General features: G+C 44.9%; 1 protein-coding gene across 2 annotated transcripts; it reads right to left on the bottom strand.

Annotated features, from left to right (window-relative positions):
• Positions 1 to 106: 106 nt before the first annotated feature.
• Positions 107 to 18961, bottom strand: LOC132209266 (utrophin-like). 2 transcript variants are annotated; one of them, XM_059644393.1, is made up of 3 exons: positions 10621 to 10693; positions 4580 to 4848; positions 107 to 459 (listed from the first exon to the last, which is right to left on the bottom strand). In XM_059644393.1, exons 1-3 carry the CDS (start codon positions 10676 to 10678, stop codon positions 313 to 315), a joined length of 474 nt encoding a protein of 157 aa, XP_059500376.1. In that variant the 5' UTR covers positions 10679 to 10693; the 3' UTR covers positions 107 to 312. The 2 variants fall into 2 exon arrangements, 1 of the variants encoding a protein (XP_059500376.1); XR_009445347.1 differs by lacking the exon at positions 10621 to 10693 and adding an exon at positions 18803 to 18961 and having other exon boundaries at positions 112 to 459.
• Between the last annotated feature and the right edge of the window lie 20 nt (positions 18962 to 18981).

The raw sequence follows: 18981 nt of genomic DNA, 5'->3' as shown, positions 1-18981 counted from the left end.
GTCCTCCCACTGCATCCCGAAACCAGCCCAGCTCGTCCCCGCCTCCCTAACCTATTCTTCCTCTCACCCATTCCCCCCTCCCACCTCATGCCGCACCCCTATTTCCCCTCATCCCGCTCCCTTGACCTGTCCCGCCTCCCCAGACTGACCTATCCCCTCCCTGCCTCCCTACCCATACTCTCCTCTCCACCTACCTTCTCCTCCATCCATCTTCCATCCGCCTCCCCCTCTCTCCCTATTTAATCCAGAACCCGCACCCCCTCCCCATTTTCTGAAGGTGGTTCTCGGCCCGAAACATCAGCTTTTGTGCTCCTAAGATGATGCTTGGCCTGCTGTCTTCGTCCAGTTCCACACGGTGTTATCTCGCATTCTCCAGCATCTGCAGTTCCCATTATCTCTCCAAAACAAAGGCTGCTGTCTTTCAAAACCCAATCTCAGATTTTGCAGATAGTCCTTACCCTGAAAAAATACCAAATATGTATAAAGAGGAAAACTGGAGGTGAAACCATTCAAAAAATTTTCATTAGCATAATAAATGTTCAAACTGTAAAAGCAGGTTAAGCACCTGTATATAAGGAAACTTTAAACAGACACTTACAGCCAACAAATGTGAGAAATAGCCATTTCTTGCTGGATTACCAATTTTGCTGTTGGGAAAATAGGCCTAGGCTTAGCAATGTACATTCAAACAAGATAGCCCCCTCTCAGAACTCAACACTCACAGTCGTAGAGTTCTGTTTTCACAGGTTGGCGTATAATAGCATCAAGCACAATACACCAAATCTTCTTTGGTACCTTTTCCTTCCATAAAACTGCTTTTAGTAGATGCGCACTGAATTCATTTTATACACGTTGAACAGTTGCTAAGTTCAAGAGGCCAGTTCCAGCACTTCGACTTGCATCTGCTTCATCATCAAAACAGAACAAAATAAAGACCCACTCTTTGTAAGTCAAGTTTTCCATTTTTAGTGACAAGGTGAAGTGCAAGAACTGCTCACTTGATGTTAAAATCTCCTAAATATGTACCTATATATTTCAATTCTGTGAAATATGTGGAATGAGTTCGAGAGAAGGATTAATTTTCTTGTGCTGGGAGAGAGCTGGGACAGATAAAATAGGTTGAATGGCCTCCTCCCATGCTAAAAATGTCCATAACTGTTCTTGGCCCTGCTAAATTGAAGTGGCCATCCTTTCATTATGACTGTGAGACGCAGCATGTTACGATAGATGGCACAATGAAGAAATCCTTTGTTATTAATGAATTTTTCAGCACTAGGCATTCTTCCGAAGTCAAATGTTCAACATATGCCTGTTGCACTGACTTGGTTCCAAACAGTTATAATGTGGAGGTGCTGGTGTTGGACGAGGATGGACAAAGTCAGAGCTCACATGACATCAGGTTATAATCTGACAGGTTTATTTGAAATCACACAAGCTTTCGGAGTGCAGTCCCTTCATCAGGTGCGGTCAGGGAGGAAAACACACAGTCACACAATTGATAAGCAGACAGATCAAAACATCATACAACTGGTGTGAGTGGAGTGTCAGATAATAAGTCTTCATCCAGGATGTTTGTTTGTTTGCAGATATTTTGTTGAAGAAACACACAACTTGTCGTTACAGTCAGTGTGGTATCTTATAAATTCTTGCTTTTGAAATAAAGGTGAAAACTCTAAGACAGATTCTGAACACAAGCCTCTAAACTACAAGTCAGAGTCTGACCTGAGATGTCACCTTTTGTACATTCCTGTTGCGCTGCCTGATTATCATGACAACACAGCACTGACATGGACTTTATAAACGCTTTACTTGCCTCTAACACTCTTGGTCACCTGTATAGAGTTATTATCTGACACTCCACTCACGCCAATTCTATGATCTTTTGATCTCTCTGCTTATAAGCTCTCTCTCTCTGTGGTCACCTCACTAACTGCACCTGATGAAGGGGCTGCACTCCAAAAGCTTGTGTGATTTCAAATGAACCTGTTGGATGACAAGCTGGTGTCATGTGACTTCTGACTTCAAACAGTTATAGAATGTGTTTTCAATCCTACCGTGACTTGACAATAAGTCAACTTCTTAAAATTTATAAAATGAGAATGTCAAGTGAAGTATGTCTAACCTTGAGCATTTAAAAAAGGAAATATTACAACCATAGTATAGTCAGACAGTAAAGACAGAAGGAATGATTGAATCGACTGTGTCTGACACCACACAATTAATCCCCCTTATGGAAGAAAGGTTGGCTGTGTTCTCTTTCTTCAGGAACATCCAGCTAATACCACCTTACCACTGCTTGTTTTATTCATCTGGTGTTCCATCTAATTCCTTGCAGTCTTGGTCAAACCTTCATGTAATTTATTTAAATTTTCAATGAAATAAATTTAACTTTATATTCCACAATTTTAACATTTCCTTTTAAGGTTTGAACGGTTCAGTTCGTACAGTGCACATGTTGTGTTAATAATTGGAGAAGATGGTGGAAAAATCAAGATATATTGACAAGTAAACAAATGGCTAACTTCTGTTTCCTTGTCAGTAATGCCTTTTGAACAGAACATAAAGTTGCGCAACTATGTAGAGATAACAATTTAAAACTGGGAAGACTACTTTGTGGTCCCCACACCAATCTCTATTCACGACCTACTGATTGCATTACTCCGCCTTGGCAACAATGTAATATTACGCTTGTCTCAGCACAACCTTGGCATCTTGTTTATCCCATGATGAACGTCCAACAACACATTCATGCAATCCCTCAAGCTGTCTCTTTACACCTTTTCAATCCTGCCTACCTGTCTCTTGTCTTGGCTCATTAGCAGTGAAACCTTCATCTGGAACTGCTTCACTTCTGGACCTGACAATTCCAATGCATTCCCTGTTGGAGTCCCACATTTGCCCATTGAAAACTTGACGTCGTCTAAAACTCCACTGCCCGAGTCTCACCTTGAACCAAATCCTATTCTCTGTACTTTCTACCTGACTGACACTATTAACGGTAATTTTATTAAATTCTCATTTTTGTTTCCAAATCGTTCCTTGGCTATGCCTATGGCTATTTTGGTAATCTCCACCAGTCCAACCATACTTCAGGATATCTGCACTCGTCTAATTATGTCCTCTTGCCCACTCTTGATTTCAAACGGCCCACTACTAGTTGCCAAACATTTAATTGTGTCGGCTTCAAACCCAACAAGAGACTTCCTGCACCTTCAGCGAGCAAACTCACATCCAGAACCTCAACCCAAGCAACAAATCTTCTCAAAACTCGCTAACTTCCTACACATCTTAGCCTCTGTACGTTTCCTCTTTTAAGGCACTTTTTAAAACAATCCTCTTTCATCAAGCTCTTGATCGTCAAAACTAAGAACTTAATAAGGCTCAGTTGTATTCTGGGATCGTGAATACTCCTTTCAGACGCCTTCAAAGTTTCCCTCCATTAAAGAGATTTTATAAGCGGTTGAAGTCATTGCCAAGCAGAGGGGGACGAATTGGGGAGTTACTTCAAAGAGCTATGATATGCCAAACGACCTCCTTCCACACTGGCCAACTCTGATTCTACAAAAACAAAAATGATTTTCAGACTTGGGAAGATCCCTCAAAAATGTCACAAGTAACCAGCTTATGGGCAGAGTCGAGCTGCTGAGATGATAGACCAGGATTTAGGGGTACCAGGAGTGATAATATGCTGAACACAATCAAATTTTGAGGTTGTAGAATGATGTGGTCTTCATCATTTTTGACACTTTGACCATTTTCCTTCCTTTCCACAGAACAAGTCAAATAGCGGCAGCACAATGTTGCATGGACACTCGAGCCTGCTCCACCGTCAATGATGATTGTGGCTGGTCTTCCACATCAATTAAACTTTTGCTCATATCTCGTCCTCTGCTCAAAACATCGATCTATTCACGTGCAGTATCCCTCTCGCTAACTTAATGAGAATTCATTCCAATCACTGAACTCCGAACGCAGACCCACCCCAGGTCAAAAAATTCAGCTGAGATCAGGAACTGATCTCGCCTGTATGGCTGAGCTGGCTTTTAAAAAGTTTGCCAGTGAGAGAGTCTCAGTGAGAAACATTCATTAAAAAAAATAATTGCATGGATTGCTCTCCAATCCTAAACTCTATTCAAATTCAGTTGGCTGAACGGTTGGTTTTTGATGCAGACTGATGCCCTGCAGAGAGGGCTCAATTGCCATACCAGTGAGCTTACCACAAAGGGTCTTCGCCTCAACCGCTCTACTTGACTGAGGCGTGGTCATCTTCAGGTTAAATCATAACCAGTTGTCTCTCTCCAAGGAGTCGCCAAATGGCGTGCTAAGACTTTACCTTTAACCCTGATAACATGGCAACAAGCAGATAACTCAGCTGATGTCACTGACTAATAAAATCCTCAATTATACTGATATTCATGTTGTGATATCATCAGAAGGCATGCTCAACTAAGTTTTAATTTGCAAATTAAGTTAACAACCATTCAATCAATATTACTGAAGTACTCATATTACTGATCGTCTCCATACAACATTGTGGTTACATCTGTTCATAAGTGAAGTGTAATGTAATTGCACTTACTGTGGTTTTATCAATGTGATCCTGCAATGAGTCAATAAGCAGGTCACCCACAGGTTGCCAATCAGTGTGGACCCCCTCAGCTGTTATCACATGAGCCTCAAGATCATCCAGAGCTTTCTGCAGTTCTTGAAGTTTCTCCAACGCCTTTTCCACCTGTTTCTGCCAGTTGCTTGCACGGGTTTTCAATTGCTCCCAATTTTCCTTCACTTCTGTTGACTGTTTGCGGACAGCTTTGGCAATTCTCTGGGCTCTCTCTTCCGGGGTAGGTTCTGGAAATATGAAATGCAAATAATTTATCAACTATTCATGATTTTGATCGATAGATTTTCTTTCGAAACCCCTTTCCTTTAAAAGGTCTCTCTGGACTTTCTCCTGAAATTGGGATATATATTATAAGACTGAAGCACATCAATGATAAATTCTGTAATCAGCTAGCAGGTCGTCGAGTCATTAACAGATAATCACAGAGAACCAATACAAAGCCAAATAAAATTCCGCAGATATTTGAAATTTGTCACTACCAAGGAAGCTTTAAAAAAGGAAAAGGATTACTGACTAAATGGGTACAATTCTCAACAAAAGATTTGAAAAATCCTTTCAGTGTATCTTTCGTAGCTATGAGACAAACATCCAACACAAACCAACTTTCATCTTTCAGGACTGGCAAGTTAGAATGATAAACCCAAAGTCTACCCTGCACAGTTCTCTCTAGAACTCACTTAATGAGGTTGTTAAGAGATGTAGAGATACCAAAGTGCGCAGCTGGATGAACACAGCAGGCCAAGCAGCATCTTAGGAGCACCAAAACTGACATGTTGGGCCGAGACCTTTCATCAGAAAAGGGGGAGGGGGAGAGAGTTCTGAAATAAATAGCGAGAGAGGGGGAGGCGGATCAAAGATGGATAGAGGAGAAGTTAGGTGGAGAGGAGACAGACAACTTAAAGAGGTGGGGATGGAGCCAGTCGAGGTGAGTGTAGGTGGGGAGGTAGGGAGGGGATAGGTCAGTCCGGGGAGGACGAACAGGTCTCGGGGGCGGGAAGAGGTTAGGAGGTAGGAAATGGGGGTGGGGTTTGAGGTTGCAGGATGGGATAGGTGGGCTGGTTTTGGATGCAGCCGAGGGGAGTGTGCAGCGGATCAGGGAGTCACCTGAGGGTGGTGGGAAAAACGTCTTTGGTGGTGGGGTCGGATTGCAGATGGCAGAAGGGTCGGAGGACGAGGCATTGAATCCGGAGGTTGGTGGGGTGGTACGCGAGGGCGAGGAGGGCACTGTTTTGGTAGTTATTATGGGGAGCGAGTGTGAGGGATGAGGTGTGGGAAATGCGGGTGACACGGTCGAGGGCGTTTTTGACCACTGAGGAGGGGGAAGTTCCGGTCCTTGAACAACCCTCAACAGTTTCTCTTTCAATTCCTCCCACTTCCAACAGACAAACAGGGTGGCCAGGGTAGCCACATGGGCCCAAGCGATGCCTGCCTCTTTGGAGGTTACATGGAACGCTCCCTCTTCCGTACCTACACTGGCCCTCAACCTCACCTCTTCCTCCGTTACATCGATGGCCGTATCGGCACCGCTCGTGTTGCCACAAGGGGCTCGAACAGTTCATCCACTTCACCAACACCTTCCTCCCGAACTTGAAGTTCACCTGGACAATCTCTGATACCTCTCTCTCCATCCTGGACCTCACTATTTCCAACCACTGAGAAACAAATATCCATTTCAACTCCACCAATTCCCACAGCTACCAAGAATACACCTCCTCCCACCATATTCCCGCAACAATTCATCCCCTATTCCCCATTCCTTTGCCTCTGCATCTGCGCTCCCAGGATGAGGTATTCTATTCCCGCATATCTCAGATGTCCTCATTTTTCAAGGACCACAACTTGCCCCGCTCTGTGGTTGATAACGCCCTCGACGGTGTCTCCAGCATTTCCTGCAACAAATCCCTCTCACCCCACCCCGCAACAACAACCAAAACAAAGTCTCCCTCGTCCTAACGTACCACCCCACCAACCTCCAGATACAACGCATCATCCTTCAAAACTTTCAGATTCTCTGGGAGGCTACGGAACAGGCGGCGGAGCCTTGGGCCTTGATCTTTGAGTCCTCATTGTCTACAGGTTTAGTACCAGAAGGCTGGAGGGTTGCAAATGTTGTGCCCTTGTTCAAAGAGGGCAGTAGAGATGCCCCAGGTAATTACAAACCCAGTGAGCCTTACGTCTGTTGTAGGAAATGTTTTGGAAAGGATTATAAGAGATAGGATTTATAATCATCGAGCAAGCACCAATTTGATGGGAGATAGTCAACATGGATTTGTCAAGGGCAGGTCGTGTCTCACAAGCGTCATTGAGTAATTTTGGAAGGTGACCAAGCATGTGGATGAGGGTCGGGCAGTTGACGTGGTGTACGTGGACTTCAGTAAAGCCTTCGATAAGGTTCCACATGGTAGGCTATTGGAGAAAACATGGAGACATGGGATTGAGGGAGATTTAGCAGGTTGGATTAGAAACTGGCTTTGGCTAAGGCGGCAACCAGTGGTGCTTGATAGAAAATATTCAGCCTGGAGTCTGGTTCCTAGTGATGTGTCTCAAGGATCTATTTTGGGATCACTGCTGTTTGTCATTTTCATAAGTGACTTGGACGGAGGCATTGGTAGATGGGTTAGTAAGTTTGCAGCTGACACTAAAGTCAGTGGAGTGGTGGACAATGTGGAAGAATGTTGCAGGTTACCGGTAGACGTTGGATGAACTGCTGAATTGGGCGGAAAGGTGGCAGGTGGAGTTCAATGCGGATAAATGTGAGGTGATTCACTTTGGGATGAATAATAAGAAGGCAGAATATTGGGTCAATGGAAAGATTCTTGGTTGTGTTGCTGTGCAGAGGGTGTCCATCTATGTCGATCCCTGAAAATTGCCATCCAGGTTGATAGTGCTGTGAAGAAGGCTTAGGTCTTTTAGGTTTTATTGGCAGAGGGATTGAGATCCAGAGCTGTGATGTCATGCTGCAACTGTCCAAAAAGCTGGTGCGGTCTCATTTGGAATATTGCGTACAGTTCTGGTCGCCCCATTACAGGAAGGATGCGGAAGCATTGGAAAAGGTGCAGAGGAGATGTTGCCTGGTCTGGAGCAAAGGTCTTCTGAAGAAAGGCTGAGGGACTTGGGTCTGTACTCATTGGAGAGAAGGTGGTTCAGAGGGGATTTAATAGAGACATACAAGATGACAAGTGGATGAGATCGGGTGGACAGTGAGGGTCTTTTTCCGAGGATGATGACATCAGCTTGTATGAGGGGGCACAGCTAAACAGTGAGGGGTAATAGATTTGAGATAGATGTCAGAGGCAGGTTCTTTACTCAGAGAGTGGTAAGGATGTGGAACCCCCTGCCTGCCAATGCAGTTAGCTCAGCCACATTAGGGGCATTTCAACAGTCCTTGGATAAGCATATGGATGATAATGGGATCGTGTCGGGGGGATGGGCTTAGATTAGTTCACTGGTCCATCCAGATCATCGCAATGGGCAAAAAAGCACACCGTTGTCTCTACTTCCCAGGAGGCGAAGGCAATTCCATGTGTCCACAAGGGCAACTTTCACTGATGTACCACAGAAAGCATCCTATCTGGATGCATATCACAGCACGGTTCCTCTAGCAAAACAATCCCTAATTATTATGCTCCTGCCTTTCTTCTTCCAGGCAGAATTGGTTCTGCTTTGTCATAACTATATTGGGAGAAAATCCACGCTCAGTCTAAGTTAATTCTTCCAACAATTCAGATACCACGGAAGACTGAGAAAATAGTGGGTGTGTGTGGGGGAGAGAGAGAAAGAGAGAGAGAGACAAAGCCAGAGGGGTTGCTGGGGGGTGGGGGGGGGGGGTGGGTGGGTGGAGACAGAGAGAGAGAGAGAGAGAGAGAGAGACAGAGAGAGCGCGAGAGAGACAGAGAGAGCGCGAGAGAGACAGAGAGCGCGAGAGAGGCAGAGAGAGCGCGAGAGAGACAGAGAGAGCGCGAGAGAGACAGAGAGCGCGAGACAGAGAGAGACTGTGAGAGAGAGAGAGAGAGAGACAGACAGACAGACAGACAGACAGACAAACAGAATAGGCTACAGAATGTGAGAGTGTGTGAGCGCCTGCATCAGGCAGTGAGAGAGATGTTGCTGAGGTGGAGATAGTTGAGAGTGTCGATCACCAACAATCTCTCCTGGTCCACCCAGATCGTCGCAATGGGCAAAAGCGCACACCAATGTCTCTATTTCCCCAGCAGGCTAAGGTAATTCGGTGTGTCCACAAGGTCAACTTTCATTTATGTACCAGAGAAAGCATCCTATCTGGATGCATGTCACGGCATGGTTTGGCAACAGCTCTTCCTAAGACCACAAGAAACTACAGAGTCATGAACACAGCATAGTCTATCATGCAAACCAGCCTTCCATTCGTTGATTCCACCTTTACTTCCTGCTGCCTCGGGAAAGAAACTGACATAATCAAAGGCCCTTCTCACCCGCCAATTACACTCTCTTCTCCCTTTTTCTGAAGGGAAGGTGTCAACAAGTTTGTATACATGTGTGAAAAGATTCAAGAACAGCTTCTTCACCGCTGTTATTCGACATCTGAATAGGACACTGAAAAGTTTAAATCTAATTTTGATCTCGCTCTCTGTGCATCTTCTCTGCAGCTGTCGCTATGTTCCATTTCACTAATGCGCCTTGTATGGTATGATCTGTCTATACTGCATGCAGAAGAAAACTTGTCACTGTACTTGGGCACATGTGACAATGACGACTCAAATCAAATTGACTGTGTGCAAGAGAGAGGTGAGTGTATGATTGTGTTCAAGAGTGCAAAGACAGTGCATGAAAGCGTGAGTGTGCGCATGACAGAATGTGTGTGCCAGTGACTGTGCTCAAGAGTGTGTGAAAGAGAGTTAGCACAAGAAGGGAAGTGTTACAGCATGCATGAGGGAGTGAGAGTGTCTCTAAGAGTGAGTGAGCTTGACAGCAAGCGAATTTGCAAGTGTAAGTGTGTGAGGGAGAGATTTGTGGTAGTGTGTGTGTACTTGAGAGTAACAGCATTGGCAAAAGATCCTGCGACAGTGCATGCAAGTGTGCCACAGAATGTGTGCAAGACCGTGTACGACTGTGTGGCGGTATGGACTATGAATGAGTGAGAATGTGACAGAGTGTGTTTGTGAGAGACTGTGTTCCTGACTTTTTTTTTGTGTGTGTAGTGTGTTTGTGCATGAGGGACAGGATATGCATGTGCAACATCGTGTGACTGTCAACTTCTGTTTGTGCCTGTGAGTGAAGTGATGGGGGAGAACAGGGAGAGGAGAGATAAAGACTGAGAGAGAGAGGGAGCATGAGAGAGAGATGACATGAGGAATTAGAAATGATGAGTGGTCAATACCTGGAGGAAAAAAAGAACAGCGTCTGTGCGTTAAGAGAAGCCGCTGGATCTGATATGGAGGCTATTGTTTTATTGATTGCACTGAATGAAAAGCAGGTGTCACCTCTCAGTGTCAGGGGACAGGAGATGTGCATCAGAGAAGGAGATATAGTCAGCCTTGTTAGAGACAGCAGACAAGTTGCAAATGCATAGAAACTGACATGAAAGCTTTCTTGTCAATATGTAAAGAGGTGAGACAAATATGACGAGTTAATATTGTACCTTTGCGCTCAGTAAAATTATAGAATCATGAATCAGAGAATCCATACTGTGTGGAAACAGGTCCGTCAGCCCAACATGTCCACACTGCCCCTCACAGCATCCCACCCAGACCCATCCACCTATAACTCACCTAACCGACACATCACTGAACACCTTGGGAAATTTAGCATGGCCAATCCACCGACCTTGCACATCTTTTGACTGTGGGAGGAAACTCGAGCACCCGGAGAAAACCCATGCAGGCACATGGAGAATGTGCAAACTCCACACAGAAAGTCACCAAAGGGTGGAATTGACACAGCAGTGTTAACCAGAGCCACTGTGCTCTATATTATGCTCATTAAGCTGCAAGCATTTTTTTTTTAAACGCAAGGAAACGTACCATCGTCACATAATCCAAGAGGTTTCAATCTTCTGTCAGCTTTGAGAACTTTATCCATATCCACAAGGACAAGGTGATGTTAATGGTGTGAGACCGGTTAGTATGCAGCAGCTCGTCATGCAAAAAAATTAACGGCACTTTCATTGCTTTTTTCCGAGGGGCGCAACAGAAAGACAAGAACATGAAAAAATCCTGAAATCTTTGTCCAATTTCAATCTCCAAGGGACCATCCATTCCTCAAAAGTCATAACCAAACTGAACATGGGCCTCCTGCAGTGCCACAAATGATGCCAAACGAAGGTTGCAGGAACAGCAACTCATATTCCGCTTGGGAACCCTGCAGCTCAATGGTATCAATGTGGATTTCACAAGCTTTAAAATCTCCTCTCCCCCCACTGCATCCCAAAACCAGCCCAGTTCGTCCCCGCCTCCCTAAACTGTTCTTCCTCTAACCTATCCCCTCCTCCCACCTCAAGACCCACCTCCATTTCCGACGTACTAAACTCATCCTGCCCTCTTGACCTGTCCGTCCCCCCCCGGGCTGACTTATCTGCTCCCTACCTCCCCACCTATACTCTCGTCTACAGTTTCCATCCCGGCCTTTTTAAGTCGCGTGTCTCCTCCCCACCGATCTTCTCCTCTGACCGTCTTCGATCCGCCTCCCCCTCGCTCCCTATTTATTTCAGAACCCTCTCCCTATTCCCCTTTTCTGATGAAGGGTCTCCACTCGAAACGTCAGCTTTTGTGCTCCTAAGATGCTGCTTGGCCTGCTGTGTTCATCCAGCTCCACACTTGATTCTCCGAGGGAGTGGTGGAGGCTGGGAAAATTACAACATTTGTGAGGCATCTGGAAGGGGATATAAATGAGGGGGGTTAAGATGGCTATGTAGCAAACGCAGGAAAATGGGACTGGATTAGTTAGGATATCTGGTTGACATGGACAAGTTGGACCAAAGGGTCCATTTCCATATTCTACAGCTCGATGACTCTGACTTTATTTGGTAAGTTGGATTCAGAATGGGCTGAGTTGGCAGGAAGCAGAAGGTTATGGTTGATCCATGTTTCGTGACTGAAAGTCTGTGTCCAGTGAGGCTCTCGAGGGATTATTGTTCGAGCGCTCACTGCTGTGCTATATCAGAATGATTTAGACTTAAATGTTTCGAGGGGTGATCACTAAGTTTGTGAAACATATGAAAATCGCTGAGATGGTAACTTGTGATGAGGAGAGCCCAGGATTGCAGGGTGATGAAAACAGGCAGGTCAGATTGATTTGTGTGGCAAATGGAAATTAATCTGAACACACACGAGGGGGTGCACTTGCGAACTACACACAAGGCGAGGGAATTCACCAAAATCCATCAACAGCATTTTCCAACTCACGACCACTTCCATTTAGAGGGACAAGGGCAAAAGTAAGATAGGATTCCTGTGTGACAACCCTGCATTTCGCTCTGTCATGACATTGAGAGTACCCACAGCACATCGGCAACAGCTGTTCAAGTACTAAGCTCCCACCACCTTCTCTCTACTCGCATAATTGAATTCTGTTAACTAAATCATAGAACTCTGTTTTTGGAACACTAATTGGGCCATCGTTATTAAATCGAAAATTATTGAAAATGCTTCAGAACTTGGAATTTGCCTGTGAAGGCAGGCTTTTGTTTTTAAAACTCTTCCATTCAAATTAAAATGCAACACACATTCACAACGCATTGCTGCAGCAGCCAGGACATTATATTTCAAATCCTAGAGTAAAAGAACGCTCCACAACCGATTGGAATCAGCTCAATGCTGCAGCCCAATGACTTGAATTTTTTGAAACAGCATAGCCTGGGTTAGAGATCGTTTCAAGTCTTGACAGACCACCAAAACTGCCTGCAACATCAAGTTAATGTACCTTGGCTCGTTCTAGAAATGTAACGCATCATCTTTGAATTCATTTCCGAAATCTTGACAGCACTGGGCCTAGTTGCCCTCGAGAAAGTCAGGATGAGCTAGCTTCTTGAAACACTGCAGTCAATTTTGTGTAACTAGATTCACAATCCTGTTAGGAAGTCAGTTTCATGATTTTAACCATGAAGGAACTGAGATATATTTCAGTTTCAGGATCATCAGTAGCTTGAATAGGAACATCCTGCTGATGGGTCCCCATTTACCTCTCGTTCTTGTCCTTCTAGTTACCAAATATCATCGTTTAAGACGACATGGCCAATAGAAATAGGTCCTTTGACCTGATCCTCCATCCAATAGGATAATGGTTCATGTCACACTCTGCATACCCACTTTGCTGTCCTTTCACCGTTACCCTTGAACCCCCAAAACTTGCCAAGAATGCATTTATCTCAGTCCTATGCGTGCTTTCGGACTTTTCCATCATAGATATCTATTGGTCAGGAGTTCCAAAGACACTCAGCGCTCTGAAAGAAGAAATTCCTTCTTATCTCATTTGTAAACTGGTGCATCTTTATTTTGAGATAATGGGAACTGCAGATGCTGGAGAATCCAAGATAACAAAATGTGAGGCTGGATGAACACAGCAGGCCAAGCAGCATCTCAGGAGCACAAAAGCTGACGTTTCGGGCCTGGACCCTTCATCAGAGAGGGGGATGGGGTGAGGGTTCTGGAATAAATAGGGAGAGAGGGGGAGGCGGACCCAAGATGGAGAGAAAAGAAGATAGGTGGAGAGAGCATAGGTGGGGAGGTAGGGAAGGGATAGGTCAGTCCAGGGAAGACAGACAGGTCAAGGAGGTGGGATGAGGTTAGTAGGTAGATGGGGGTGCGGCTTGGGGTGGGAGGAAGGGATGGGTGAGAGGAAGAACAGGTTAGGGAGGCAGAGACAGGTTGCACTGGTTTTGGGATGCAGTGGGTGGAAGGGAAGAGCTGGGCTGGTTGTGTGGTGCAGTGGGGGGAGGGGACGAACTGTTGCGGACTGAGCGGAGGTGTTCTGCAAAGCGGTCTCCAAGCCGCCGCTTGGTTTCCCCCATGTAGAGGAAGCCACACCGGGTACAGTGGATGCAGTATACCACATTAAGCAGAGGTTCACCTGCACATCTGCCAATGTGGAATGTCATCTTGGGGCCTGGGATAGGGGTGAGGGAGGAAGTGTGGGGGCAAGTGTAGCATTTCCTGCGGTTGCAGGGGAAGGTGCCGTGTGTGGTGGGGTTGGAGGGCAGCGTGGAGCGAACAAGGGAGTCACGGAGAGAGTGGTCTCTCCGGAAAGCAGACAGGGGTGGGGATGGAAAAATGTCTTGGGTGGTGGGGTCAGATTGTAGATGGCGCAAGTGTCGGAGGATGATGCGTTGTATCCGGAGGTTGGTGGGGTGGTGTGTGAAAACGAGGGAGATCCTCTTGGGGCGGTTGTGGCGGGGGCGGGGTGTGAGGGATGTGTTGCGGGAAATGCGGGAGACGCGGTCAAGGGCGTTCTCGACCACTGTGGGGGTAAGTTGCGGTCCTTGAAGAACTTGGACATCTGGGATGTGCGGGAGTGGAATGCCTCATCGCGGGAGCAGAAGCGGCGGAGGCATTGGGAATAGGGGATGGAATTTTTGCAGGAGGGTGGGTGGGAGGAGGTGTATTCCAGGTAGCTGTGGGAGTCGGTGGGCTTGAAATGGACATCAGTTACAAGCTGGTTGCCTGAGATGGAGACTGAGAAGTCCAGGAAGGTGAGGGATGTGCTGGAGATGGCCCACGTGAACTGAAGGTTGGGGTGGAAGGTGTTGGTGAAGTGGATGAACCGTTCGAGCTCCTCTGGGGAGTAAGAGGCGGCGCCGATACAGTCATCAATGTAACGGGGGATGAGGTGGGGTTCGGGGCCTGTGTAGGTGTGGAAGAGGGACTTTTCCACCTTCGGTCCGCCTCCCCGTCTCTCCCTATTTATTCCAGAACCCTCACCCCATCCCCCTCTCTGATGAAGGGTCCAGGCCCGAAACGTCAGCTTTTGTGCTACTCAGATGCTGCTGGGCCTGCTGTGTTCATCCAGCCTCACATTTCATTATCTAACATCCTGGTAAATCTCTGTTTCTCTGTCATGCCTTGTCTTTCTAAATATTTTTGAGTCAACTCCAAATTTCGCCACAGTACATTCACCCCTTTCCTCAAAGTCATGAGTAAACAAGCTCAAGACCTGTGGTTCCTTCAGCGCTACCTCATTTCTTACCGACAAGCCAACCCTGTTATCTCTGTCCATTTTTATCAGTGCTAATGGGAACAGCAGATGCTGGAGAATCCACTTTAACAAAGTGTGGAGCTGTATGAACACAGCAGGCCAAGCAGCATCTCAGGAGCACAAATGCTGACGTTTACTGAAGTATAAGGGTCTCGGCCCGAAACGTCAGCTTTTGCGCTCCTGAGATGCTGCTTGGCCTGCTGTGTTCATCCAGCTCCACATTTGGTTATCTCTGACCATTTGCCTGTTCTTTCTATAGGACATGAATCATTGGATATTTAGTTCCCAACAACAATGTCTCTGTGATACCCAGAGCGATCAATCTGCACCACAAACTCATTCACTTTGTTTCATACACTCCCTGCAATTAAATACAAGATCCTCAGTCCGCCATTTTCGGCCACCGTTCTTATCTGCTGCACCTGAAGTCAGAGTCCTGACCATTTCCATACTTTTGGTCCTATGACTTGCTCTGGAAACTTTGCTAAGCACTTACCAGCTTCTAACTTTTTCCATAATTTTCCATGCAACTGAACTCACCCGCTCCACACTTTTTATTTTAACGCTCTACCCCCGAGACCTAGCTCTGTCTTTTGCCAGGATACTTGTCCCCATATGATTCTTGTCGAGCCTATGCCACCAGAACAACTCCCTCCTTCCCCATACCCATGCCAATGTCCCATGAATTCAAACACATTCCTGCCATGCCACCATTTGAACAATGCATTTACATCTTGAATTTTCTTCACACTGTGCCAAATTGCTCAGATAAGAATGCAGAGATTACTACATTTCTGGTTCTGCTTTCTCACCTCAGCGCTCATAATCCCTCAGCAGAACCTCTTTCCTCTTTCTTCCATATCAATGGTACCTGTGTGGACCACAAAAGCTGGATTTCTACTCCTCCCACTTCAAGTTCCTTTGTAGCCGAGATGGAATATCCTGAACCTGGGCACCAGGCAGGCAACACTACTTTCGAGACTCTCGATCCTCATCACAACGAACAGTGTTCATTCCCCAAACTATACTACCTCTGATTATAACTACATTACACTTTTTATCCCCTCCTGAATGTCCCCCCTGTACCACAGTGCTACAGTCAGCTTACTCATCTTCCCTATACCCTGCACTCTCATCCACACACGAAGAAAGAATCTCAAAGCTGTTAGATAAGATCAAAGGCCAAGGTTCCATCTGCACTATCCTGGATCCTTCCACCTGCCCTGTTCTTTGTCACACTCTCACGTCCCTGGCCACTGACCGAGTTTCAGCTAGTTAATCTAAGGTGTTTGACTGCCTCCTGAAGCACAGCATTCCCTGGTAACTCTCCCCCGCATGATTTGTTGATTGGTCAAAACTGAGGTTCTAGTTCATCAACCCTGAGCTGGAGTATGGGGTATGACCACTCCCCCGTCACGTAGGTACAAATCATCGTCTGGCCTGGCATCTCCATTTCAATTACTTCGATCTTAATTTGATTTAAAAACATTCTGGTCTTTTAGTTTGTAGCCTGTAAATATTTCTCCGACTTAGTTTCAATCTCAAAGTTCCCGATAATAGATTCTTAAACCACTAGCTATCACCAAACAATGAGCCTGGTTCACCCTCTGGGTCCCTGATTCTGGCTTCAATTTACCCTGTTTCAAAATAAAATGCTTATGAACTAACAGGCAAAAAAAAACAAGCAAATGGCACCTCTTACACTCTGCACAGACATTGCCACCAAAATATACATTCACTCTAGATGCAATCTCTCCTTCCAGAACATGCAAAGCATACTGATCCCTAGCAATACACGACCTTCAAAACCTCAGCTCTCAGCTTATTACTTTTGAGTACATTCTCAAATGCTTTCTCCAAGTCCAAACACAACACATTTACTGGTTTTCCTCTATTAATTCTCCTTCCAAAACTTCCTCCAAAAACCAAAACAATTAGCCAGACATAATTTCTCTTTCATCAGGCTATGGTGATTCTGTTTGATTAGATTATGACTTTCCAAATGTCCTGCTACTATTTTCTTCATCGCTGATTGCCACATATTTCCAACAATAGATGTTAGGATGGTTCGGTTGTAGTTATCTTCTTTTTGCCTCTCTCCTTTTTAAATAGGGATGTCACATCAGCATTTTTCCAGCCCTCAGATGCTTCTCTCGAATCTAAAACTTTTTGGGAAATTACAATCAATGCATACACCGACTCTGAAGCTCATTGTTTAGAATCTTAGAAAGTCAACCATCACGGCAAAGAGTCTAATCTGCTTTTACTCCATCAGATTGTCTACTGCTATTTCTCTCATGGTACTGATGGTGTGGTAGTGATGTGTTTAATTCCTCCCTGTATTCTGTAGTAATAAGGGGATCCTTGAAGTATCTTCCACTGTAAAGACTACCCTTTTCTCATTGTCGTTGTTCCTGGATTTAAAAATTAACCTGGCCATCTCAGCCGAGCATATAATTAATGGCATTACCTCTAAAACCTTTTCTGCTAAAGTGTTCAATAAATTGCTACAACCTGAAAGAACTAATTCTTCCCCTAAATTAATAGGCAACCAATTTGAAAATGTGGCCTCTGGTCGTAAAATCTTTCACAAATGGGAGTAATCTCTACAGATATACACCATCAAGCCTCTTAAGCATCTTAAATGTTGAAAAAATAAGATTTGTTTCAATCTTATAAACTCCAATGAATGTCGTCCCAGCCCGCCCAACATTCTTAAGCATAGCAATCCCCTCCGCCATTTCCGAAATCAACCCAGTCAACATGAGGTGTTCGGCCTATGCAGCATTCACTCTGTGGCCGTACACGACTTCTAAGTTACCATCCCGCTGCTACGACTCTACTTCTATTTACGATGCAGTCCTCTGTCCATCCGAACATACTGCCCTGGAACACATGGGCTCTTTTCTTTTGAGACACTTTATGAGCTGTACCTTATCAAATGCTTTGTTGAAATCTCAATGTACAACATCAACTGGTGGTCCTTCGTCAGTAATGTTTGTTTCCTTCTCAAAGCACTGTAGCAAGTTTGTCAACTATTATTTCCCCTTAATAAAAGGATGTTAACTCTGTAGGATGTTATAGCACACTAAGTACCCTGTTATTTCATCTTTCATTGCCGGCATGAACATCTACCCAGGTTCACCTAAATTGGCAATACTGCCTTCCTATTTTGTCGAAGTATCTTTGTAATAATGGTGTTATGTTCACAATCTTTCAATCCTCTGAGAATTTTCCACAATCTAAGGATTCTTGGAAGATTATCATCAGTGCCTCCATTGTAGCTGTCGCTGCATTGTTCAACATGAGAGGATACAACTCATCATACCCCTTAGATATTTTCTCTACTGATTGGAGTCATGTTTGGAATTCTGTGCAGTGACATTCACTTTTAACAGTTTGCTAAATACTACCACGAACAGAAATTGCGATCCAGCTGCAACTAAACTAAAGCTTTCAGCACGGAAGAAAGTCTTTCAATTCATTATGAACCTAATAACTCCTGAAAAGGGCAATACAATTTGCCTCAGTCCATAAATGTTCCTTCTCCAACATCCTGAGATGCATTATCTGTATTTCTTCAAATTTACCACAGAATCTGTTTCAATCACCCTTTCAGCAACACGCATGACAACAATTCGGCATTTTTACTCCCCCTGTAGCCTCGGTTGCACATGTGCATTGTTAGATGATTATTTATTTGTGTGCCTGCTTTTTTGCTCGAATGGAGAAAGGTAAATTTCTGTTCTTTTGTCATCAGAACTATTGCCTCCTCACTCTCATCTTCCTTGTTTTATCCTGTGCTGGAATATTTAATTTGTTGACATATCTGAAATATGTTGTTGAATGGATTGGGTTTTGTAACATTGCATTCCCCATAGACCACCTACCCATCCTGTTGCTTGTTCTAACAGTTATTATCTCGCAGAGTGGAAAATGCAGTTTGAAAGCAATGGAACGTTATCGATGAAGAAGTTGATGCATAAATTGCTGCGATCTTCCAAACTACAAACTCACCTTCAATTCTTTCTCGGTCAGAGCATTATGCCGGCGCAAATGAATCGTGTTCTCAATGGGACTTCCAAAACCATGGAATTGAATTTGCATATTGATTTCTTCTTCCCTCTTCAGAAATGCAAACTAGCATCGTGATGAAGCTTCCAAGGCGATGATTGTGTCCTTCAATGAACGGAAAA

This window comes from Stegostoma tigrinum, unplaced genomic scaffold (genome assembly GCF_030684315.1).
Source record: "Stegostoma tigrinum isolate sSteTig4 unplaced genomic scaffold, sSteTig4.hap1 scaffold_79, whole genome shotgun sequence".
NCBI classification, from domain to species: domain Eukaryota; kingdom Metazoa; phylum Chordata; class Chondrichthyes; order Orectolobiformes; family Stegostomatidae; genus Stegostoma; species Stegostoma tigrinum.
This window is presented reverse-complemented; position numbering and strand designations above follow the sequence as displayed.

Excerpts from the sequence above, each read along its gene's own strand:
- LOC132209266 (XM_059644393.1), bottom strand. The coding sequence starts at position 10,678 with ATGGATAAAGTTCTCAAAGCTGACAGAAGATTGAAACCTCTTGGATTA. Across the intron at positions 4,849-10,620 it reads TCTTGGATTATGTGACGATG|AACCTACCCCGGAAGAGAGA; the intron begins GTACGTTTCCTT and ends TCATATTTCCAG. Across the intron at positions 460-4,579 it reads ATCACATTGATAAAACCACA|GGTAAGGACTATCTGCAAAA; the intron begins GTAAGTGCAATT and ends GTATTTTTTCAG.